Source organism: Anabrus simplex, chromosome 3 (assembly GCF_040414725.1).
Source record: "Anabrus simplex isolate iqAnaSimp1 chromosome 3, ASM4041472v1, whole genome shotgun sequence".
Taxonomy (NCBI): Eukaryota; Metazoa; Arthropoda; class Insecta; order Orthoptera; family Tettigoniidae; genus Anabrus; species Anabrus simplex.
In genome coordinates this window covers 436,990,525-437,016,591 of record NC_090267.1, presented here as the reverse complement: position 1 = coordinate 437,016,591, position 26,067 = coordinate 436,990,525, and the positions used below count along the sequence as shown (strand labels likewise).

The window sequence follows — 26,067 nt, the reverse complement described above, 5'->3', positions numbered from 1 at the left end:
AATAATACATTTTAAAAACACCAACACAGTAAAACAAAAAGGAAAAGTGTTCTTAGGAACGCGAACTATACATATCACTTATGTTTAAAGTTGTCATAGGAAAGTTTAACATCTGGGCGATTTTATACGTTTCATGTGTGGATTAGCATCCACTTTCTCAATAAACTTTATTAATTTTTCACCATCTACAAACTGTATAGCTTTCTTCTCTTTAACTGAATGTCTTGCAAACCACTATGCGTAAGTACAGTACAGTAAGCCTAATTTATGTATGTTTTTCACTTACAAATGTAAAATTAAGCACCAACATGTCAGCTGTATACTTAAGTACAATAGGCCTAATTTATGTACGTTGTTACTTGTTACACACGTAAGTACAGTAGGCTTAATTTACGTATATTGTTACACAAGTCATTCAGGCCTCTTTCAGATGACACGGAAGTAAAACGTGCCAGTCTGCATGTGCGGAGGCACCTGCTGCCAAACACGTATGCACACACACATACACGTACACACACAGAGAGTGGGTCGAGTGGTGCAAAACTCCCCGCGCTTTCCAGCGGATCCTTTTCAACACTTATCAGTGTAGGTAAAAAATATGGACCATCATCATCGTCATTTACCTTCTACATACATACATTATCATTATAGACTGTTATGCCTTTCAGCGTTCAGTCTGCAAGCCTCTGTGAATGTACTAAACGTCGCCACAATCTTCGATTCGCAACTAGTGTTATGGCCTCATTTAGTTCTCTACCTCTTATCTTCAAATCGTTAGAAACCGAGTCTAACCATCGTCGTCTTGGTCTCCCTCTACTTCTCTTACCCTCCATTGCAGAGTCCATTATTCTCCTAGGTAATCTATCCTCCTCCATTCGCCTCACATGACCCCACCACCAAAGCCGGTTTATGCATACAGCTTCATCCATCGAGTTCATTCCTAAATTAGCCTTTATCTCCTCATTCCGAGTACCCTCCTGCCATTGTTACCACATGTTTGTACCAGCAATCATTCTCGCTACTTTCATGTCTGTTACTTCTAATGAATAAGATATCCTGAGTCCACCAAGCTTTCGCTCCCATAAAGCAAAGTTAGTCTGAAAACAGACCGATGTAAAGATAGTTTCGTCTGGGAGCTGACTTCCTTCTTACAGAATACTGCTGATCGCAACTGCGAGCTCACTACCAAATCTTTCTATCTCCTATAACCTAATTCTCTTGTGATCCTCCTCCTCCATCCCAAGATTTTAAGGTTCTTTATTATTCTACAAGTGTTTTTGCCTGCAGTCTGATTGTTTCCATTTTATTTTCAAGCTCTCCTAAGATGATGTCCTAAAACTTTGTATAACTCATTCACAGGTTTAGTAAGTGCAGCCATGTTACGTAATCAACAACTGAGATTAGCAGCCATGAATGCGTGCAACGTACTCTTCTGCCATCAGAATGTCCTCCGTCAAGTATTGAAACATCACACTCTTGAGTCAGCCTCTTCTCTTGAAGCCTTGAATGAAGATGATGACGTGGAGATGGACCTAGATGTTGATCCTGTCTCTGAAACACTGCTCATTCAGAGGCTTATTGTTAAAGCCACCCAACCATCACCCCTCAAGGCCACCTTTGGGAAAATGGATTTGGAGGTTGTACCTAGCTTGGTTTCTATAACTGAAGATTATTCATATCTGAAACTTGTTTTAGATTTCTAGTGGTAAATAGTTTGCAAGTTTCAATTCAAAAATACATCTTCACAACTTATTTTTTAATCTGTATAGTTTTAGTTATTTTTAGTTATTTATAATTCCTATAATTAATTGCAGAATGTACTGATAGGCTACCCAGAGCATTGCTGAAGTACTGTATATATTTATGCAGTGTAAGAAAACTCTTTTGCACATGATACATAGTTAAAAAGAATCCAAGTTTTCATTTGAATAAGTTTTGCTATAATTGTGAATCTACTTCTTTTTTGTATTATTATAAAGTTCAGTGGTGACTCACTTTGAAATATATTTTACTCCTTTTCTTTCAGCCTTTTGTTTTTATTTAGTTTAAGGAACAGTTCTTTTTCATGTTCATCACCATATTTCCATTCAGTTTAAACTGTACATCATTAAAATAAATACTATATATACTTTGCTGCACCATGTTTGGTGGATTTCACAAATCAACAAATCATAGTCAGGTGGTAAACAAGGTGAAAAGCCATGTTGTAACTTTCACCAAGAGGAGAAGTCATGTTGATGGGGTGGTAGTAACGTGTAGGGATCACTGTAAGCACTTACATATTAATAGAAGGAAAGAACTTCTTTTGGGGTAATCACATAAACACGATTCTAAATAAAGGTTACAGATCTCTTCATACAATTATGAGGGTATTAATTGGTTATAGTAAGTATATAAAGGAGAGGATGTATAAGTAACTGGCTAGATCCCAGTTAGATGATGGTTGTAGTGTATGGGATCTGTTGTAACCAAGGTTGAAATTTACAAACACAACTTTTATTTGCTTCACTTTATGATATTTACACAAATAACAGAAATTTATTTTGAAGCAAAAAGGAATATTGAATCTTGAGAAAAGTCTGTCTTTATACAATATGTACAGGTTTACAGTCTTTATATACACTTCTATCTTGAAAAGATAGTCTTTGTGAATTGACACGTTGATAGTCGAGAACTATCTGGCACACTAACATAAATGTCTTTGAGAGTCCTTGTTTGTTGAAGTGCCTGAATTCCTAAAAAGCAAGTTCAATTGATTGAAGAAATTCCACCTAGCGAAACTAAGGGAGCTTGCGTAAATTAGGGAATGAAAATGGCTTGTAAAAGAATTACGGAACATAGGCAGCGGAAACAGGTAAGGGAGCGGTGACCAGAGGTGAAACCTCGTACTGCCAGAAATTCAGTCCACCTGGTCGAAGCACATTTTCAAGAGGAGTAGCCTCCGTGCTCGACGTAGGGTGTATTCTGGAGCTGGACACCGGGGCAAGTGGGCCATTGAGCAGGCAGGGAGCTCCTATTTATAGTACACTCGATGGTCAGGCACGCGCACTGAGGGCTGCGCGTCGAAGCTAGCAGAATGATACACAGGCGCGCGTGCAGCTGGCCGGCGGAGCGAGAAGGGAGTGCCGGACATACAACAGGATCCTCATCAAAATTTCTTGATTCGAGAACTGGAAAAGATCCAAAGGAAAGTAGCATGATTTATTTTAGGTTATTTCTGACAAGCAAGTAGTGTTGAGAGCTGGGAAGACTTGGAAGTAATGAGACGAACAGTTTGATTAAGCAGAATGTTCTGAGCTGTCAGTGGAGAGATGGCTTGGAATGACACTATTAGAAACAGCTTGAGCAGAGTTTTTAAAAAGAAAGATCATAACATGAAGATGAAGTTGCTGGGCTGAGTGGCTCAGACGGTTAAGGTGCTGGCCTTCTAACCCCAACTTGGCAGGTTCAATCCTGGCTCAGTCCGGTGGTATTTGAAGGTGCTCAAATACGACAGCCCCGTGTCGGTAGATTTACTGGCACGTGAAAGAACTCCTGCGGGACTAAATTCTGGCACCTTGGCGTCTCCGAAGGCCTTAAAAAGTAGTTAGTGGGACGTAAAGCAAATAACATTATTATTATTATGAAGATGAAGTTGGAATTCATGAGGAAAAGTTGGGGCAAATACTAGTTTATAGGAAGAGGAATTAGAGATTGGAATAATTTACCAAGGATGATGTTTGATAAATTTCCAACATCTTTGAAATCATTTAAGAAAAGACTAGGTAAACAAATGATAGGTAATCCGCCACATGGGTGACAGGCTTAAACGTAGATCAGTGTTGATTGATTAATAGGTTTTGAGCAGCATCATTTTGACCTTATACTTATTATTTTATCTTTTCATGTCTCCAGAAGGCAAGAATGAAAAATCTTTGGTTCATTTTCTGGAAATTTTCAATTTGATGTATGTTCCTGATTCTAGTCTTTGAATCAGTATTGCTAATGTATGTTTGTAGTACAGGGTGAACTTTAAACTTTATGGACATATTGTATTCTGAATTAGTTAACAGTGTAGAATTAGTAACTGCTTATACTTTGCTTCTTTCTTCCTGCCTGTTCCATGATATTCTTGGAGGACACAAAGCATCCCCAGTACTTAAAAGTTTTTTGTTTGTTTTTTGTTTACTATCAGTGTTTTTTTTTTTCCCTTGTCCAATCTGTAGGTAGATTGTGGAGGTATCTTATTGTCGGTCAGAACAACTGTTGCGCTGTTGCTGAATCTGTTGTATTTCTTCAAATTCTATTTCCTGGAGATGTAATTTAGATTCTAACAATGTTTATAAGTCGCTGTTTATCGTAACACACGACTCACTAACAAAGTTGTGAAATAATGGCAAATGAATGAATAAAACATTGTTTGTTCGTGTAAAAATGATAAAATATCAATGTAGGCCTGTGTATATGTTTTGTTATTTTTTGACTCTATTCATAGGGTGGAAGCTACATGTGGTGCTCAATCCAAATTGGTAAAAAGCCAGGAAGAAGAAAATAGAATACCATAATTTTTATTAAAAAGGAAAAAAAACTAATAGTTGATACTTGTTCGATACATCCCTATCTTGTAAGCCAGGTTGAGTAGCTCAGATGGTAGAGCACTGGTCTTTTGAGCTCAAGTTGGTGAGTTTGATCTCAGCTCAGTCCAGTGGTATTTAAAAGTGTTTACATTCGTCAGCCATACGTTGGTAGATTTACTGCCACGTAAAAACTCTTGTGGTACAAAATTCTGGCACCTTAACATCTCTGAAAACTAAAAGTAGTTGGTGGGACGTAAAACCAGTAAGTTCCTCATTGTCATCATCATCAATCCATCAATTATATCCATAACCAGAAGAATTCTAATAATTTAAGATTAATATGCAATATCATCTCTACACTATATTAGAATGCTTACCATACTGCAGTATACAAGATTTTTGCTATAGATGAGTATTTGTTAATGTTTTTGCCACCTGTGTTCACTTGGCCATTTTTGTTCTATACTTAATATCTCTACTTGACAAAACCTAATTAGCTGAAGGTCTGTTTCAAGTATAATACAGTCATGAAAGTAAATATTTAATTTGAATGGCCTGCAGCAGATGACTAATGTGCATGCTATAGATGTAATGGCCATATTGCTAGACCTGTAACTCAGATCCCTGCTAACAGAACACGAATGACCTAAGCCACCGTAATTTAATCGAGAGAACATTGAATGTGAAGTGTGAAGGCTGTGGGTTTGCGTCTCACAGTTGACAATTTTTGTACTGTACTTAACATGTGGTATGTACTTGACATGAAGTAGTATGCTGGAAATCTGTATCAAGTATTTTTCAATATTTTCTGCAAGATTTTGTTGTAATTTTATTATGTTTTATGTCCTTTGTTGGTATAATAATTTTGTTGTATTCAGTGTTAGATGTCTCAGATTTATAGGTTTGGCATTATTTAAAGACAGGAAATGTGATCTTCCTTTATATTATATCCAATTTAGGTAGCCTTATCTAAATCAGCAGCGGTTAGGGTATGATTAGTTCAATTACATTTTTTATATAAGGTTTTTCTTTCAATTCAGATGTTTTCATGCTAGTCTAGGTTTTCTCGTAAATCAATAAGTTTAATTCTTTTCATCTTGTGTGGTAAGATTGACATTTCTTTTCTTTTTCCAGAGTGCAGCATTGAATGTATGTCAGTTCCTAGCATCAGAAGCTAGGGCAAGAGTGGAACTACCTACTCCTGGTAGTGAATGTTCTATACCATCAAGTAACAAAACTGGACGAATAAAACGTGTCCAGTTACCATCACCTCCCCTATCACCTTTAGTAGGCCAGCTTACTGAGATGGGCTTCGCTCGCCGTAGTGTGGAGTGTGCCATCAAGGCTCTAGGTATATACAACTCGTTATTCTTATTTTACAATATAAGCAAAGTACTCTGCTGAAAAAGAAAAACTCGGCCCATAGTCTTGATGTGGTTTAATCATGTTTATTCTTCATATATATTTCTGTGTTTACTTCCTGTCTTTGATGTATATTTGTACATTTAGTCGTTCCGTTCTGCAGTTATTTTTCAAATTGCTCTCAATGAAGCCATGTTGACCCTCTTGTGTTGAATTGATTGATTAGCTCTTGCTTATTAAATGTTAAACATTAATTTATTGAAACTACCTATTCAATTAATGTTTAACATTTAATAATTGAACTTCAATACGGTCAATTTGAAAATAATTACTTGTAATAGCTCTTGCTTCTCATTAACTCACTTGAGTACATCCACATTGGTCACCTTCCCCCCCCCCCCCCCCAAACTTCGCAGCACCACACCTCAAAGGCTTCTAGTCTTTTTGTCATCTTTGTTCAATGTCCAGGTTTCTCTACAATATATCGCAACTGGCCACACATAGATGTCTACAAGCTTTATCCTTAAAGTGAGAGACATGCATCGACATATCAGAGACTGTTTGTCATGGAATGTTCGTTTCACCATGGCTATGCTTGAGTTGTTGGACCATGGTTGAACAGTCAGCAATGTTCCATACTGCAGTACCTGGCACCGTTTGCATGCAGCAAACTGCATGATACACACGGCCACATATGGCAGCTGTTATACACATGTTGGAGACGTTTGGGTGGACAGTGTTGGAACACCCACTATACAGCCTTTACCTGTTCCCGTGCGACTTCCATATCTTTGCAATTAAAATTGAATTAATTGATAAGGAGATTCCACCTATTCAATACCAAAGAATAAGAAATGTAGTGAATTACATTCTCATTTAATAATAATTAGAAATGGTACCGGTTTCGACCCTAGTCCAGGTCATCATCAGCCGATTAAGAAATGGAAAACAATGCATAGGATCAGTAGAAGAGGCAATATGAAAAGGAAATGAACGGGGGTAGACACTGTAAAACTTAGAAGAAGTAAAATACAAGTCATTCAAAAGAAAAACAGTGTGCAATTCACTTAGCAGCAGCAAGGCACACGCAGCGCTAGGCAAAGTCCCACAATGATTACGAATAGCGGAGAACTGTTCAAAGCCAGTTATTTAAACACTGTCAGGCATAAAGTCACATCACAATCGAGCACATACGAAGGTCCATATTCGTGTAGGAGTTGAAGACGAGCAGATTCATTGAAGCAACTTGCCAGCTCCAGGTGATCAGCGCGACACATTCAATATCAGGCACTGTGGTTTCAAACGCCAAAGAAAAATGGAGAATATCTTGACGATCCAGTTATTTTCCTTGGTTGCGGGAAAGTAAGTATATAGATAAATATAATACAATTCAATATAATTGAGTAAGTAATTGTGCTCCTATAGAATTCTTAGAACAGTTGACGTGAAAAAACAATTGTGAAGAGAAACAAATATAGTAAAAAGCGCAATACCGGAAACAAATGAAAATATATATGCACAGTGCGCAATTTTTAAAACCTAAAAAATTCAGGTCTGGATTGAAGTAGTCGAAATCGGCATAAGGTAGGAGTTGAGTATGGATGAGAAAAATCGAAATGAAGGTGGAAATTTTTTTTTTTTTTTTGAGAAAAGATAGAATAAATTGAATATTGAAAAAGATATGAAAATACTTAAAATCATAAACAAAGGTCCCCTCTTAAACACTACTGAAAATTGCTTTATCCACCTTGATCAGTACTTCAACCCAAATTTCAACTTAAACAACATTTCTGAAAAACCAAATATCCTTTTCGACTTCCTAATTCTTCTTCTCAAAAATTCTAAATTTCAAAACCCCAATTCTATTTTCCATGCCTTACAAAGTTCCTACCCACATTTTCTACCTCCAATAATCCACCCTCCTAACCCACCCTAAACTACCCCTCCTTCATCTCCCTACCTTATCCTTCCTCAACACCATTTAATCTTCAATTTCTTTCACTCTTCTCTTTTTTCCACTATTCCTCTTCCTCTATTAATTTATTCTATCTTTTCTCAAAAAAAAAAAAAAAATCATTTCCACCTTCATTTCGATTTTTCTCATCCTTACTCAACTCCTGCCTTACGCCGATTTCGACTACTTCAATCTAGACCTGAATTTTTTAGGTTTTAAAAATTGCGCACTGTGCATATACGTTTTCATTTGTTTCCGGTATTGCGCTTTTTACTATATTTTTTTCTCTTCACAATTGTTTTTTCACGTCAACTGTTCTAAGAATTCTATAGGAGCACAATTACTTACTCAATTATATTGAATTGTATTATATTTATCTATATACTTACTTTCCCGCAACCAAGGAAAATAACTGGATCGTCAAGATATTCTCCATTTTACTTTGGCGTTTGAAACCACAGTGCCTGATATTGAATGTGTCGCGCTGATCACCTGGAGCTGGCAAGTTGCTTCAATGAATCTGCTCGTCTTCAACTCCTACACGAATATGGACTTTCGTATGTGTTCGATTGTGATGTGACTTTATGCCTGACAGTGTTTAAATAACTGGCTTTGAACAGTTCTCCGCTATTCGTAATCATTGTGGGACTTTGCCTAGCGCTGCGTGTGCCTTGCTGCTAAGTGAATTGCGCACTGTTTTTCTTTTGAATGACTTGTATTTTACTTCTTCTAAGTTTTACAGTGTCTACCCCCGTTCATTTCCTTTTCATATTGCCTCTTCTACTGATCCTATGCATTGTTTTCCATTTCTTAATCGGCTGATGATGACCTGGACTAGGGTTGAAACCGGTACCATTTCTAATTATTATTAAATGAGAATGTAATTCACTACATTTCTTATTCTTTGGTATTGAATAGGTGGAATCTCCTTATCAATTATTTCAATTTTAATTGTGATATTCTTCAATACGGAACAATGAAATTTTTAACTTTTAAATTCCATATCTTTGGTTGATTGAGAAAGGCATTGAAGGGTCGGTGCTTCTACTTGACCATGAAGTCCTGGACAGTGTTTGCAACTGGTTCCAGTCTTGGCCAAAGGAGTTCTACAAGCAGGGTATTTTGCCACTTGATGTAATATGATGTGTTTGTGTAATTTTGGAGATTACTTTTGAAATAAACCTCATTTATTTCATTCTGTTACCCCTGTTCTATTTTCATTGTACTAGTAGTATACACGTTACTTCCAGTGTGAAAATTTCTAACTTCATCACTGTTCCTCTTTGATGAGTATCTCCTTGCAGCTAATGAGTACTAATGAGTTATTCTAGAGCAACAATGAAGTATTTCTTTTTTAGGTCTCTGTCTTTTGTATTCTGTAGTTATTTTTCATTATTTTACGTTACTTATCCACCCTGATTTCTTCAGTATGAATAGTATATGACGACTTCATAAGCTTTCTCCCCTACGGTTGAATTAAATTAATGCTTTGGACTGTAACATGCCCAATTTTTATTTTATAAACCAACCAGAATGTTACTTGTTGGTGTTTTCAGTTATATATTTTGACTTGTTTGACAGGAGTGGCCAGTGAGGTTCCACCAAGTCCAGAAACACTTGTAGGTTGGTTGCTGGAACATCCTGATCAGGCATTATCAAACTCAGATACTGTCTCATCATTTGATGGAATGTCAGACTCGGATTCAGTTTCTGAGGAAGTTGAAGACATCACTGCATCACATACCGAAGGGGTATGTTTTGGAAGATTGTCCTTGCATGTTAGCTATTATTTTTCAGTTTGATTCTCAAGTAAAATAAACAATTAACTAAAGTGATAAATTTGTACTATTGCATTAAAATAATTTCCTATAGTTTCTGAGTTTCCCTCATTATATTTTTTATATTTTTTCCTCCTTATTAAGAAAGTTATTTCTCATTTTCTGTTTACTTTGATGCCAAATCTTTATTGTAATGTGAAAATGGAAAATATAGAAAAAGCCATTGTATTAAGATCAAATAGTTATACACAGATTAAAATAATTCTTTGCTGCTGCTTCTTTGGTTGATATGTACCCTCAGTAAATTATCTTTCATTAATTCATTGTCTTATTATTGAGAAATTTGCTTCTTATTCAAAATAGGCTAACTCTGGTGCAGGATTTAATTCACGCTCTGATTTCTTGAGTAACGATGAATATGCCATGTATGTTCGTGACAACATTGTGGAAGGAATGTTGGTGAGATGCTGCAAGACATATGAAGAAGTCCATGAGGGTGACGTTGGCAGAGTGCTGAAGGTGGACAGTGAAGGACTGCATGATCTCAATGTCCAGGTAAATTTTCTGAAATATGTACAGTATTACTCCATATATAGCTTGCCTGATAGCCATGATTGTTAAGGTGTCAAGTCTATACGGTCTGACACTGTGGTTCAAATCAAATCAAAATCTCTTTATTTGCAAATGAGGTGTCTACCTCAGTGGCAAATGGTACACTAAAATACATTATTGTCAAGCACTAAATTTTAAATTAACAGGAGACGAAGAAAATTTTCCTAGAATACAATATTATACAATTTACGCTAATAATTTTTTATATTAAACACACACATCATCCTTAATAAATTTATATTGTTTACAAAATTCTACTTATAATATCTTACAAACATAGTCAACTCATATACAGTACAGTATGTTAAACTACTTCTAATAATACTATACAACTGGTATAAGATTAAAATTAACATTGAATTTATTTACATATTTATATTTTACCCATTTTGGAACCTAAGTAGCATAACGACCTGCTGCGTCTTAACCAGAGCCCCTTTTGCCACCACTTTTCAGAGTTCCTGAAGGGCCTTCGGAGCTACCGTAGCGGTCCCAGGGCCCTCGAAGTCCCCACTGTACTTCACCCCTACAGGCAGTCCCCTACTTCGGCTGTCCAAACTCCTTAGAACAGGGGATGGAATTAATTTAATCACACACATTTTTTATTTACAATATCCTGCACTGGTCGAATGCCCTCTCTGTTGTTGTTTATTCTCTTCTTGAATATCTGTACAGATTTTGGAAAAGGATCAAACACTACCCCTGGTAAACTGTTCCACTCATTCACGCCCTTCCCAATGAATGAAAATTTACCCCAATCGCTTCTGCTAAAATTCCTTCTAATTTTGTACTTGTGGTCAGTTCTACCAATATAATTATTTTCCAACTGAAGCCTCTCACGGATATCTCTCCATGCTTCTTCTCCTGTATAGGCTCTATATAATCCTATAAGTCTAGTTTTCTCCCTTCTCTTACTTAAAGTTTACCACCCAAGTTCCTTTAACATTTCTGATACACTACTCTTTCTCCTGAAATTGCCTGTTACAAACCTTGCTGCTTTCCTCTGCACACCATCTAATTCTTTTATTAGGTATTCTTGGTGAGGATCCCAAACACTGTTTGCATATTCCAATAATGGACGAGCCATACTTAAGTAACTTTTTTCTTTTAATTCTTTGTTGCATCCTTTAAGTAGCCTCATTATGACATGTAACGATCTGTATGCTTTCCCAACAATGTCATCAACATGACCCTTCCAGTGCAAATTACTTTCAAATCTCACACCTAAGTATTTGCACTTGCCATCTTTTGGGATAACTACCTCATCCAAAGTATATTCAAATTCAGTTTTAAAGCTCCTGTTCGTAAATGTTGTAACAGTTGATTTGCCTCCATTAATCTTCATATTATTTTCTTCAACCCATTCCTGGATACTCTCAAGATCCTCTTGTAATTCTGAACAATCCTCAATGTTATTTATTTCCCTATAAACAATTATGTCATCTTCATACAATCTTATTTTCAATGTTATATTGTTCCCTAAATCATTTGCATATATTAAGAAAAGTAACGGACCGATTATACTACCCTGTGCAATTCCCTTCCAAACTTTCTCTTCCTGTGATATATTATTTCCTACTTTAACTTTCTGAACCCTTGAATTTAGAAATGTTCTTATCCAACGTATAACCCTTACGTCCAATCCTATTCCCTCCAATTTCTTTAATAATATTCCATGTTCCACTCTATCAAAGGCTTTGGAAAGATCTATGGCTATGCAATCTAACTGGCCTCCTGAATCTAACTGATCTGATATATCCTGCTGAAATCCCACGAGTTGTGCCTCGCAAGAAAATTTCTTTCTAAATCCATACTGTCTCCTCATGAACCAATTTTTATCATCACATATCCCTCTGATGTACTTTGCTATTAAACTCTTCAGTATTTTACAAACTATACTGGTCAGGCTGATTGGTCTGTAGTTCTCTGGTTTCCTTTTATCACCCTTTCCTTTATAAATTGGTATGATTATAGATTCCTTACATTCCTTTGGTATTACACTATTATTTATGACATAGTCAAAGAGAAATTTTAAATAAGGCACTATATACCACCCCATTGTCTTTAATATCTCCCCAGTAATTTGATCACTTCCTGCTGCTTTTCCTTGCTGAAGCAGTTGGATTTCTCTGAAAATATCTTCATTCGTGAATGAGAAGCTTCTTGTTTCCCTCTGTGTCTCTCCCTCTCTATCTTCTGTTACGGTTTCCAAGTCCTGACAATCTTCTACTGAATCTCTGAATTCCCTACTAAAGAGGTTTGCTTTCTCAGTATCTGTTAAATAGTGTTTACTCCCTTCTCCCACCATTGTAGGAATTTGGATTCCTTTTCCTTTTTGATTCCTAATATATGAATACAGCTTTTTCCATTTCCCTTTGTGGTCATTACTCTCTTGAAGAATGCCATTCATATAATTCTCTTTTGCTTCCTTTTTCACTCTATTCAGTTCCCTCATTAGCTGTTTTCTAGTTTCTCTATTCCCCCTACCTTCTTTGATTTTCCTGTTTACTATTCTACATTTTCTTTTTAATTTTCTTATTTCGCTTGTATAATAAACAGGGTCTGAGGTCATTTTACCCTTCTTAACAGGTACAAATCTCTTCTCTCCTTCCCAAATGATTCCTTTAAATTTAGCCAATTCGAGTCTCATTGATGGAAAAAATGTCACTATTAGAATGTTGGCCGGTAGAATACGAGTGATTGTGGTACACAATTTTGGATCCCTAGATTGCGTGCTAAAGGCCTGGATTCAATTACAAACTTCTGTGCAGTGTTCATATGAAGTGAGGGCATATGATACTGTTGATGGTGATTCGTCCATCGGATGGCAACGTTACACCTTAAGCAGACCCCTTGATGTTATTCAAAAGGATTAGGCTATGCGTTGACATGATCATGTCCGCCTTTGTAGCGTAACGGTTAGTGTTATTAGCTGCCGTCCTCGGGGCCCCGAGTTCGATTCCCGGTACTGCCAGGAATTTAAAACTGACAGGAGGGCTGGTATGTGGTTGAAATGGTACATGCAGCTCACCTCCAATGGGGGTGTGCCTGAAAAGAGCTGCACCACCTCAGGGTGAGGACACGAGTTTACTACTACTTACCATCATCATCATCATCATCATCATCATCATCATCATCATCATCATCATCATCATCATCATAATCCCATATCCTGACATGCAGGTTGCCCATGGGCTTCAAATAGAAAGACCTGCACCAGGCGTCCCACCTTGACACTCATGGCACTAAAAGCCATTAAGGTGATTTCTCGTTTAGCACATCATAAATTCGAAGTCCCGATTCATGTTACATTTTGTGTAACATGAAAGACTTGGCCTTTATGCTTTTATGCCTGTAATTTCCATGCCTTCCTTTCACTTGTCCTTTTATTTACACTGACCTGTCATTGGGTTTACCCCATGTGTGTTTTTCTATCATCCTTCATAACTTTCTGCTTTTAATATTTATTGTCACCTAGTGAATTCGCAGCTAATTCTCTTCCAGAATGCAGTTTATAAAAAATTCAATTAAACGTATTGCTTATCACCTCAGATTGACCGGCAACACAAGGGCAGCACATAATGGGTCTGTGTCATTCGTGGTGATTTTTTGCAACAGTATTCTGTTATCTGTATCAGGTACCATACTACTGCTGCATGAGATACAGCTAACACAGATCTTGACATTCCCAAACTCTCATATTATGGTAATGTTATTTATGGACGAACAGTATAGTAGAAGTCTGTTATAGCGAGAATTCATAACGGCGAAAAATTTACTCGCTGTAGTGGATTGTCATTATATTCTATTTTTTCGTAAAATTTGGGAAAACCCCACGTACGTTACAATTGGTATGTAACGGCAATCTGTTTGCTTAAAACTTGCGTTTTCGCCTATTTTGCATACTGTGGCCTATTTGTAAATTATTTTTCTAATTCTGTGACAACGTGAACGTGGATGTTCTATTTCATTCTGAAGAATTGGAGTAGTATCACTCCAGTGGCTTCTGTGGCAAACTTTTCAGTTTTCTTATTCAGACAGAGTCGCCTAACTTAACTTAACCTCATATGTATTATGAAAACATATTTCAAGCACAAATAGAGTAATGATAACCCTTTTACTATAAATTACTCAGGAATAGCCTTTCCAAAATTTAACCAGACGCGAGAAAATACAGTGTAACCTCGTATTGCGCGTTCCTCATTAAGGTGATTTCTCGTTTAGCACATCATAAATTCGAAGTCCCGATTCATGTTGTATTAAATCTATTTAAAGTTAAAAACTTCATGATTGTTCCGTATTGAATAGAGAAACATACAGTATTAAATAGAAGGAAGGGTGAGCCTTTTCAGTACTCTGTTATTAAGTTGAACCAAATAGAAGTCACAACCTGTTCATTTGGGACCGGTTTCAACACATTTGAAGTGTCATCATCAGCCAATTAGAAAACAGTGCAAAAAATAAATCATAAAGTTCTAAAAACACATAACACAATGATCAAAAAGAGTACGTAGAAAATTAACACTATTTCGTGCCGAAGCAATTCCAGTTGATGTTCATAACACAATGATCACAGTCAAAAGATTAAAAAGATCAACTCTATTTCATGCCAAAACAAATCCAGTTCAAGTTTATAAGCAGGTCTAGTACAATCTTCGAACCCACTATCTCCTGAATACCGGGCGAGTTGGCCGTGCGCGTAGAGGCGCGCGGCTGTGAGCTTGCATCCGGGAGATAGTAGGTTCGAATCCCACTATCGGCAGCCCTGAAAATGGTTTTCCGTGGTTTCCCATTTTCACACCAGGCAAATGCTGGGGCTGTACCTTAATTAAGGCCACGGCCGCTTCCTTCAAACTCCTAGGCCTTTCCGATCCCATCGTCGCCATAAGACCTCTCTGTGTCGGTGCGACGTAAAGCCCGTAGCAAAAAAAATATCTCCTGAATACTGGATACCGGCTGCACTTAAGCGACTGCAGCTGTCGAGCTCGGTCAGATAAATTTAAGTTGTATTCTGCATTAATGGAGACAAAAGCATATTTTTTGTTGATTAACAAAAACACTAAAGAAACTGAAGAACAGTATAGAGAAATGTATAACTGAGCTGCTACCAATAACATAAAGGTGAAAGAATGTAAATACTGTTATACTCTTTTAAAAAAATGATCATTTGAAATCTCTCATAACAATTATTAACATGGATATGTTTTTGGGCTGGAGGCCTGTTTGGAATTAGTTTAAACAATTATGCATTGACAAAAAGCGACGCTGTAATCAGGCAATCGGTGTACGTCACATGGATGGAAGAATGACGTTATTTTGGTGGACAGAAAGGCATGTTTTTGGAAGATGTTGATGTTGAACGTATTAGACCTACAAAGAGAGGCTGTAAACAAAACTATGGTGTATAATTTCAATGGGAAAACATTAATTAAAATTCTGAACAAAGTGGAAGGAAGAGAAAATTATTTTTCAATAATCAGAACTCTTTATTTCCATTGTGGGTGAAGTGAAAAGATGCATTCATTATCTGTACCCGCTACGCGTTGTAAGAGGCTACTAAGAAGAACACAACCAAAGAATCTGTACTCGCTGTCTCTCATCTTCTGAGCCCCAAAACATATCAATGATTCTATGTTTTTCCGCATGCAGCAGAGAAATTTACATGTATCTTTTTCGCTTGGATTTTATTGATTGATTGACTGACTGACTGACTGACGTTATTTATTGATTTATTTATTTATTGATTGATTGATTGATTGATTGATTGATTGATTGATTGATTGATTGATTGATTGATTGATTGATTGATTGATTGATTGATTTTCCCATAAATAGCAAAATGTTTAACAAATTCCTTCAGCATCTCAGGTTCACAAATGTGCATTATCAATGTATGTTCAAACTTTTCTTGCTATTTCTTGATGGACTCTGAGAGGGAGGTTGCTAATGTAGACATTGAAAAATGTTCTGAGGACAGCTGATTAAGGAAGGCTACTTTTTCGGTATTCTGTAACCTGATGTAGCACCTTCCCATTTAGTTTTCCTTCATCTCTGACCCAGAAATCTAGTAATCTGGTTGAAAAGCCATACTCTATTTCTACACCTTTAGTTTAAAATATATGCTTGCTTTTTTCAGTCCATGTCATGAGTATCTTTGAAGTATCTTTCTGCAGATCTATATCCAATATTTCCAACAAATTTCATTTATGCTGTAAAGTGTATAAAGGTGAACTCTTTGTCCTTTTGTGGTTTCATGTCTGCCATTGTTTTTCCTGTCTGTTGCTTCCTTTCTTTAGACTGAACTTCTATTGTGGTTATCCTTTATTGGTGTTCCTTCGTAGCTTCCTGTTTTTAGTATTTATTCATTCACCTGTATGCTGCCAATTATCTCTTGAGAATTTATGTCTAAGAAATTCAATTAATTGTACTGTTCATCACCTCAGGTTGACTGGCAACACAAGGGCAGCACGTATTGGGTCCGCTTCATCCACGTTGAACTATTGGGATTTCCACCCTCCATCCCTGGACCACCTCCCATAAAAGTGGGTGACAAAGTTAAAGTGAAAGCTTCTGTGAAGAACCCCAAGTACAAGTGGGGTTCTGTCAACCATAACAGTATTGGAGTTGTTACAAGTAAGTGATGTGGATGTTTCATGTCGATGGTGCATAGGTTAAAGTGGGGGAGACAAAGAGACAGTCTTTGGCAATAATATTCCCTTTGGTCTATTTCCATAACAACTCATGAGAAGATCAAGTGTTTGAAATCAAATAAGTTTGAGTTTGACCATGGCTACTCTTGATTAAGTTATTGTGAGTTTTCCCCAGTTTTCTTCATCTTCATTCCAACCCATGTTTGTAGCTGAACCTGGACCATCTTATTGGTCTGTGATAGGACTGAAAAACTACATCATTTGGATATCCTAAACTCAGAATCCAGACAGTGACTTTTTTGAATGTGATTCTTTTCTGCCCTCACATTCACTCTAGGAATATTTCAGGGCCTCCGTGGAATGTGGAATGTTTCAGGGCCGCTATCCCATTTCTAGACTAAAAAAGTTACACCTCATTACAACATCCTAGTGTCTGGAGCTGATGACCAAACATGTCCCAGGTTTCTAAAATGAATCAATTCAGGTAAATTTTGATAATTTAATGCCATTTCAAGATGTAGCTTCAAAGTTAATAGACACTACATGCCACAAAGATTCAAACTGACATCACCCACAGGTCATAATAACTCTGTTTCATTGTGAAGCTGTGCTTGTATCTAATTTTGTCATAATAAAAAATGAAGGGAACCGTATTTCAGTTTCTCCTGTAGAAAATGTCAAATTAACAAAACAAAAAATTGAAAGCAATTTCAATTATTATGATTGATTTCAACAGTCGGCTCCGTGGTCTGTGGGGTAGCATGCTTGCCTCTCACATGGAGGCCCTGGATTTGATTCCTGGCCAGGTCAGAGAATTTTACATTATCCTTATGGCTGGTTTGAGATCCACTTAGCCTATGTGACTGCAGTTGAAGTTGAGGAGCTATTTGACGGTGTGATGGTGGCACTAATCTAGAATGCGAAGCACAGTGACCAAGAGGATTTGTTGTGCTGACCACACATCACTTCATAATCTGCTAGCCTTCGGGCTAAGCAGCTGTTGCGTGGGAGGTCAAAGGCCTTTCAGGGCTGGTAGTGCCAAGGGATTTAAAAAAATTTACTTTCAATTTTGACCTTGTTTATTGACTAGCTTTGACTTTTGAGAGAGATGGAGTCGACCTATTAAATGGGAAAAATCCCTGTAGTAACAGAAGGGCAGCATTATTGCCATGTCAGAGATTTTTTTAATAGTTTCCAAAAGCATAGAAATCTGAAGTTCCAACTTTATCAGGTATCTCACTGCATTGTAACCGTAACTTAAAAACTAGTTATATTGGAATGGGAACATTAAAATATACATTATTTCATTAAGTACTTTACAATATTAAAAAAAAAAAAGTTTTATAAGTTCAAAATTGAAGTGTTATTCTGCTGAGTTTAAATGTATGAAATGTATGAGTTCTCCCCAACAGTCATCATAGAAAGCCCAGGTGTTACTGATGAAGCATACTAGGGAAATGATTGATGTAGTGTCCCATTGCTTTCCCCAGCAAGCCAGGTAGTTATTTTACATATTAGTCTGGCAAGTCGTTTGAATTACATACACCGGAAAACTATATTTTACTTAGTGAGTTGACCGTGTGGTTAGGGGTGTGCAGCTGTGAGGTTGCATTTGGGAGATAGTAGGTTCAAACCCCAGTGTTGGCAGCCCTGAAGATGGTTTTCCGTGGTTTCCCATTTTCGCACTAGACAAATGCTGGGGCTGTACCTTAATTAAGGCTACGACTGCTTCCTTCCCAATCATAGTCCTTTCCTATCCCATCGCTGTCATAAGACCTATCTGTGTTGGTGCGACGTAAAGCAAATTGTAAATAAAATGAATTATATTTTCACATTATTATTCACAGATATGCTACATAAAAATGCTTTTGCTAGCATCACTCAATGCTCAGTCACATTCATGTTGTCATTGATCAGATGGAGACATATTGATGAAAGTAACAAAAAAATTAGTGTAGCTCATATCTGTGATGCAGTGCACTGTAAACAGTACATAACTTACTAGAGTTGGATTTGAGCTTTATACATGGAAAATGTTTAATGTCTTATGGGATGTCCAAAATTAATTTTGGAAAATGTAAACATGTTAGTATTGCAGTGTCCTTCGGATAAAGGCAAGTCTTGTTAGAAGTACCGTTCAACATCTACAGCCAGCCCAAAGCTTGGAACTTGTCCTATTAAACCACTTGTAGGATACTAGAAATTAACCCAGCATTAGTCGCGCCTCTGAAGCAGGCCAGGTTTGTCGCGGCGATCTCTCTTAAAAATTACTTTAGGTGCATGTACATTTGTTATTCATCGTTGGAATACATAGGAACTAGGCAGGAAATTTTTCATGACTTAAACAGATACTATAAATTAAACTTTATTTACACCTACAACCTTACATTTTACAACTATAAAAATTGACTTAGGAACAAACTCCTTAGGAACTTTGGAAACAAAAATCAGAAGTCCATTTTCTCAAGAAATCATTCTTCAATGTCACTATTCATCTGATTGCAATCTGACGGTGCATTCTGCAGTGCTACAGACACAAGTGGGCTTCACAGACATGGTATGTGTATTTTGTAAGTCTCTTCTTCCTTTCCAAATGACAGGTCACATATGGTAGTCCCTTCTTAGTGGCAGTCGAGTGAGGAGTAGGGATGGAATTTCCTTCTGAAGACTTCTCTTCAGCCGTGCAGAAATTGACATCGGTAGGCCAGCATATTCATGTTTCGCCTCCAAATCTGCTCAGAGCTCAATTTTGAAGGCAACATACATAAAAAACTTTCTCCAACTTCTGACTTTGTTTCTATTTTCTATGTAAATGATCTATTTATACTAGCAATGTTCATAATAATGAAAAAGGTAACCATTGGCCAACCTTTCGTGGTACGAGAAATATCAAAACAAGTAACCATCCAGCCAGCAGTATCTACCCCTCCTTTCGTTGAGTTATAGAACTTACTAATTTCTGTTTTTTTGCATCACTCGACGTCTTGTCGATTTTGTCGTTGTCATTTAAATCTAAGAATTTCATTTTTGTCCGTATTGAACTGAGAATGGAAGATAAGAAACTTAAAAGGGTCCACCTTTTCAATACAAAATTGTTATAGTTTATTACAACATATATTTACATTTGGAACTAGTTTCGACGCTGTTTGGCGTCATCTTCAGCCAAAATGTGGGAAATAGGCTAGCATGTAGACATTTATATTACACAAGGCGTTATATTAAACAATACACATCTTGCAAGGAGATAAAAACAGGGACAAATATAGAAACAAATGAATCGTTGAGAAAGCAAAAGTTTTACATATTATAAATAACCTTAACCACACATATTGTAGTGCGAAAATATTCGCCTTGAATGATTCCATTAAAAATTAAATAATTGAAGTTCAACCAATTCAATACATAAAAGAAAGAAATGTAGTAATTACATTCTTATTTAAATGGGACTGGTTTCGACCTTAGTCCAGGTCATCGTCAGCCGTAAAAACAAGTAAAAACGTTTAAAAAAAAGTAAAAACAAGTAAAAGCCGTAAAAACAAAACAAGCAAATATTTTCGCTCTGCAAGATGTGTGGTTAAGGTTATTTTTAATATGTATAACTTTTGCTTTCTCAACGATTCATTTGTTTCTATATTCGTCCCTGTTTTTATCTCCTCATAAGATGTGTATTGTTGAATGTAACACCTTGTGTAAAAAATTGGGTTAAATGAAGAAGTTATATCATGTTCAAGATCATGCTTTCACGTCTCTGCACAGTATTTAAAATACAATTTACCGTTGGTCTTTATAGCTATTGTTGAGAGTGAAGGAGTTTTTCCTGTTGTGTATGTTTATCAGGAACTCAAGGGAGACTTCATTAGTTAGTCCGAACATAAAGAAAATGATGAACTCTTCTCAGAAGAACTCCTAAGGTTTCACCTTACTTTTTCCTGCCTGCTGGCTCTTCAGAAGTGTGTACGCGTGCGTTTTGTATTCATGAATCATTCAAGGCAAATATTTTCGCACTGCAAGATGTGTGGTTAAGGTTATTTTTAATATGTATAACTTTTGCTTTCTCAACGATTCTATATTTGTCCCTGTTTTTATCTCCGTGCAAAATGTGTATTGTTTAATATAACGCCTTGTGTAATATAAATGTCTACATGCTAGCCTATTTCCCACATTTTGGCTGAAGATGACGCCAAACAGTGTCGAAACTAGTTCCAAATGTAAATATATGTTGTAATAAACTATAACAATTTTGTATTGAAAAGGTGGACCCTTTTAAGTTTCCTATCTTCCATTTGTCGTTGTCGTCGTCTTGAAGATAGAACAGCAGAATTACACTTCAGTCCTTTGTACAGTAGGAAACTATAGTTCTATTCTCGTGGTTCTTTTATACTCTTCCTGAACTCGTGGGGAATCTGCTGTTTGTTCTTCTGTTTGTCCCCACCCCATGGACAGTTTCATCTTTTTTAGGTCAACCATCAGATTGTAGTCCGAGAATCAGTTGTCTATTGTGATGTTTCTTCCATTGTTCTTCACGGGTTCCACTAATCTTTTGACAACATTGACTGGATTATAGCTTAGAAAATAAGGACCGTCTGGTTGGACACTGCATATACTTCCAAATTGAAGGTATAACAAACTCTAGCATCAGCCAGGGAATATTTTATCCCATACCCAGCTGCTTTTTGGGATTGTATTGGTGAAACGAACATCTCCCGCTGAAACTAACCACCATTTCATCAGTTGTCAAGTTTTCACCAAGAGAGTAGTGCTTTTGGCAGTTAAATAGAAACTGTTCGAAAATTACTTTAATAGGTTCCAGTTTTGTGAGTTTCCTTTCTTGATTATGTAGCAGAGAGATCAAATTATGTAACTCATTTGCCAGGTTGAGTTGTTTTAGTTTAATGGCATCCAAACTAGCCCAGGAAAGAAGGGAGTTTAAATTTAATCCCTAAATACATCAAAATCTTTAGCTGAATTCTTATTGGATTATATTTATATTCTTAGGAAATTAGAGCCTCTGTTGCTCAGGTGGCAATGCGACGGCCTCTCACCACTGGGTTCTGTGGTTCAAATCCCGGTCACTCAATGTGAGATTCGTGCCAGACAGAGCGGAGGTGGGGCAGGTTTTTCTCCGGGTACTCCAGCTTTCCTTGTCATCTTTCATCCCAGCAACACTCTACATTGTCATTTCATTTGATATGTCGGTCATTAATCATTTCCCTAGAAGAGTTGCAGGCTTCAGTAGCCGGCACAATTCCCATCCTTGACGCTAGATGGGGGCTTCATTAATTTCATTCCTGACCTGGTTGAATGGCTGGAAATGGGCTGTGGATTTTCATTTCTCATGAGATTATTTCTTCGTGTATTTCTGCAGGTATCAGCAGTAATGGCCGTGACTTGAGCGTGGATTTTCCCCAGCAAAGCAATTGGACTGGTGTGGTAACAGAGATGGAACTAGTCCCATGCTGTCATCAGGGTGTTAGTTGTGATGGATGTCAAATGTATCCTATTACTGGACCAAGGTTCAAATGTAAAACATGTGATGATTTCAACTACTGTGAGAACTGCTTCTACACCAAGAAATTACATAAGCATAGCTTCAACCGTCTTGTGGAGCCTGGTTGGTATACATGCTATTTAGACTTCCTTACTAATATCATCATCCTCCTCCTTTCCCCTTATCCAGATCCTGCTGGGTTGGGACATTTGTGGCACTTCTCCACCTTCTTCTCTCCTTCCACCATTCCTCTTCCATCATTTTGTCCCAGTCCAGGCTACTTCTTCTTCCTGCACTACTCTCTATTGGATGGATAAACCTTGTTGTAGGTCTCCCTCTCGTTCCCGTTCCCTCGAAGTTCATCTCCATCATCTGTTTTGGTATTTCTTTTCTCCTTCATCCTCTTTACATGTCCAAACCATCTTAGTTTACTCCTATCAGTTCTCTCATTTAGGTTTTCCATTCCAACCTCCTTTCTCATTTCATATTTTGTTGTCTTTCCTATCATATGTCTTAGGTATTTCATTTCACTGGCCTGAATTCTACTCTCCTCCCTACTTGTCATTGTCCAGGTCTCAGCAGCATTAGTCAACAGGAAAAGAACAAATTCAAACCTCTTTTTGGAAGGAGAAAAAATTAGAATCAGTTTCTCACTTCCAGTACCTCGGAAGCACAATCTACAAAGAGAACACTGTCAAGCAGAACACAGAAAGCATCAGACTTTGACAGTCAAATTAGAAATCTACTCTGGGACTGCAAAATACAACAAAAAGCAAGAACAATCCTGTACCACACCTACTTGGTAGCGTTTCTCACTTATGGTATAGAGGCATGTAAACAATGACTACAACAGAATTCAAGCAAGAGAATTGAGATTGATTTGAACTTGAAAGGACAAAATCATGAATGAAGTAAACAGGAAGGTAGGTGGCATTGAGGTCCCTATTACCAGTGTAATAAAGAAGCGTAGACTTCAGTGGTATAGGCACATTGTGAGATTGAAGAGCGAGAGACCCGCCAGACAATACTTTGACTTTACTGTCCAAGGAAAGAGACCAAGTGGAAGCCAAGGAAACACTGGATAGACACAGTGAAATCAGATGTTGAGAAGAGAGGTCTCAAATAGGAAAATGACCTGGAACAGAAGATGTACGCAGACAGGAAGAGATGGCAAGCGCTTGTACACCACATCCAGGAGACTGGAGTTGGAAAATGATGATTACATTTTCTCTCGACATTTCCTTGGTACTACTTACTCCAGACAAGGTTTGCTACACTCTGGTAGAATGCATTGCTGTGTTGCACCCTCTTATTAATCTCCATGCCTAGCCTTGTATTCTGCATAAATTAGCTCCCTAGGTATTTGAAACTGTCAACGGTTTCAACACTTTGACCACCAATTTTCACGTCACTTTTCCCTTGTCTTTCTCCTCTTGATATCACCATAGTATTCCTTTATTTTTTCTGCACTAATTTTCATACCATACTTTTCAATGTTATTCAGTGTATCAAGTTGTTCTTGTACTTCTTTGCTGTTCATTCCCCAGACCACAATATTGTCTGCAAATAGTAACTTTATTTCCCTATTCCCATGTGCTTCTTTTGTCTCCTTTACAATTTCATCCATAACCATTATAAACAAAGGAGGTAACAACACATTCCCGTATCTTAGTCCAGTTTCATTTCTTAAACCATTCCATCTTTCCAACCAGAGTCTGTACACTGCTGCCACAGTCATGGTACATTGCTTGCAGCTTTTCTACAGTTTGTGTACTATGTCTCTTTTTGACCATGGTTTCCCAAACCTTCTTCCTGGGACCACTATCATATGCCTTTGTTAGATCTATGAATGTCATGACCAGATACTTTCCATATTCTCAAGTCTTTTCCATTAATTGCCTCATGCTGAAGATGGGGTCCTTTGACGATCTTCCACTTCTAAAGCCATATTGTTCCTCTTGCAACTTGTCTTCTCATTACTTTCTTGGCTCTAATATCCTTTCCCGTATTTTATCACTTGCAATAATGATGATGATGAAAGATCATACTCCTTGTTTTGATATGTCCATTCTTCACTGTATTATCGTAAAATTTGAATTGTTACCTTGCATTGTTTAACATTGAAAATTATTTCTATAATTTCAGGAAGTGCAGCAGTGTTTGCTGGCAAACCTGGTCGTTATTTTAGGCAAGATATGGCACTTGCTGTGAATTCTGGCCTTATAGAAGATTGGTCAAAATGTATAAAAACCCTAAATGTTTCGTCGAGGGAAACTTGGGCTCATCGTCTTGTTGATGGCTCTGGTAATTATTGGCAGAGTTGTGGTTCTCAAGGGAAGGTACGATACACAACATATAATTAAGATATTCATAACCATACTACATGTTTATTTTTTACTTATTTACATGTTTTTTGATGTTTCCTTTTTAAATTTTGGAAAGGGATAAGCATTAAAATAGATTTTAAGTAAAATACCATCAGAATAAATGTGAAATGTATGCGTAAAATATAGGTTGTAGATATGTCTTCCAACTGAAGAAAGATATTCCAGTCAATTGAACAGGCTGCACTCATGAATTTATAATTGACCTTACTGTTATTACTTGAGGCTTCTGAGATCCAATCAGTGGATGTTCATAAAGAAAGCTACAATGCCTACAAAGCCACAATTCCATACTATAAAAGAAAATAAGTTAAACGGTATAGAAGTAGTGGGTCTTATAGTTAGAGCCAGAGGCACTCTAACAACCAGATTTGGTAAGCTGCTCGGATGGGATGACAAATTTAGGAACATGGTGGCCTTTGAGGCTGTAAGGGTTCAAGTACCATTCTGAGAAACAATTTGTATAACAATTTACCTTTCCCGTACCATCTTAAGTAGAAAACATGTATGTTTGAAATGCTTTATCTACTGGGCAGCCTGTTGTTAGAGAAAACTGAGCAGCATTTGCTGCTGCATTATAGTACATTTTAAAACTCAGAAACTGAATAATAAACATTATCGACTACAGAATGGCAAATTTCATCCAGTTAAATGGACATCTGTAGATTCTTCAAACATGACAATCTTTTTTAAAAAATGAATCATCTTGAAAATGTATTTATGAGCTGAAAAGTTGCTGCAATGCTTGAAAACTAACAGTGAATTTACTGGGCGAGTTGGCCGTGCGGTTAGGGATACCCGGCTGTGAGCTTGCATCCGGGAGATAGTGGGTTCGAATGCCTCTGTCGGCAGCCCTGAAGATGGTTTTCCGTGGTTTCCCATTTTCACATCAGGAAAATGCTGGGGCTGTACCTTAATTAAGGCCACGGCCGCTTCCTTCCAACTCCTAGGCCTTTTCTATCCCATCGTCGCCATAAGACCTATCTGTGTCGGTGCGACGTAAAGCAACTAGCAAAAAAAGAAACAAAAAACCCAGTGAATTAAAGAGTTCCAATCTAGACAGACTTTCAACGTATTAGGTCGTGTTACGTACATGTAGTACGTGTTGAAGAGATGTTAAATACACAACAAAAATGGTTGAAGTACCGACGTCAGTGATTCCTGCACACATCTCTCCATAAGAAATCATCTTCAATCCTGTCTAAAGAATTCAATTTCCTGTCTAAAGAATTCAATTTCCTGTTTTCTTGAAGCTCTTTTCAATCACCTTTGAAGAAATCATG

General features: G+C 37.2%; 1 protein-coding gene across 1 annotated transcript in view; it reads left to right on the top strand.

Moving 5' to 3' along the window:
- HERC2 (E3 ubiquitin-protein ligase HERC2) overlaps positions 1–26,067 on the top strand; it is a 509,505-nt gene that overhangs the window by 301,569 nt on the left and 181,869 nt on the right. The window contains exons 40-46 of the mRNA XM_068226746.1: positions 1,360–1,637; positions 5,691–5,907; positions 9,454–9,623; positions 10,014–10,205; positions 16,706–16,895; positions 22,278–22,523; positions 24,546–24,739. Coding sequence (XP_068082847.1) covers positions 1,360–1,637; positions 5,691–5,907; positions 9,454–9,623; positions 10,014–10,205; positions 16,706–16,895; positions 22,278–22,523; positions 24,546–24,739 — 1,487 coding nt within the window. The remainder of the gene's footprint in view (positions 1–1,359; positions 1,638–5,690; positions 5,908–9,453; positions 9,624–10,013; positions 10,206–16,705; positions 16,896–22,277; positions 22,524–24,545; positions 24,740–26,067) is intronic.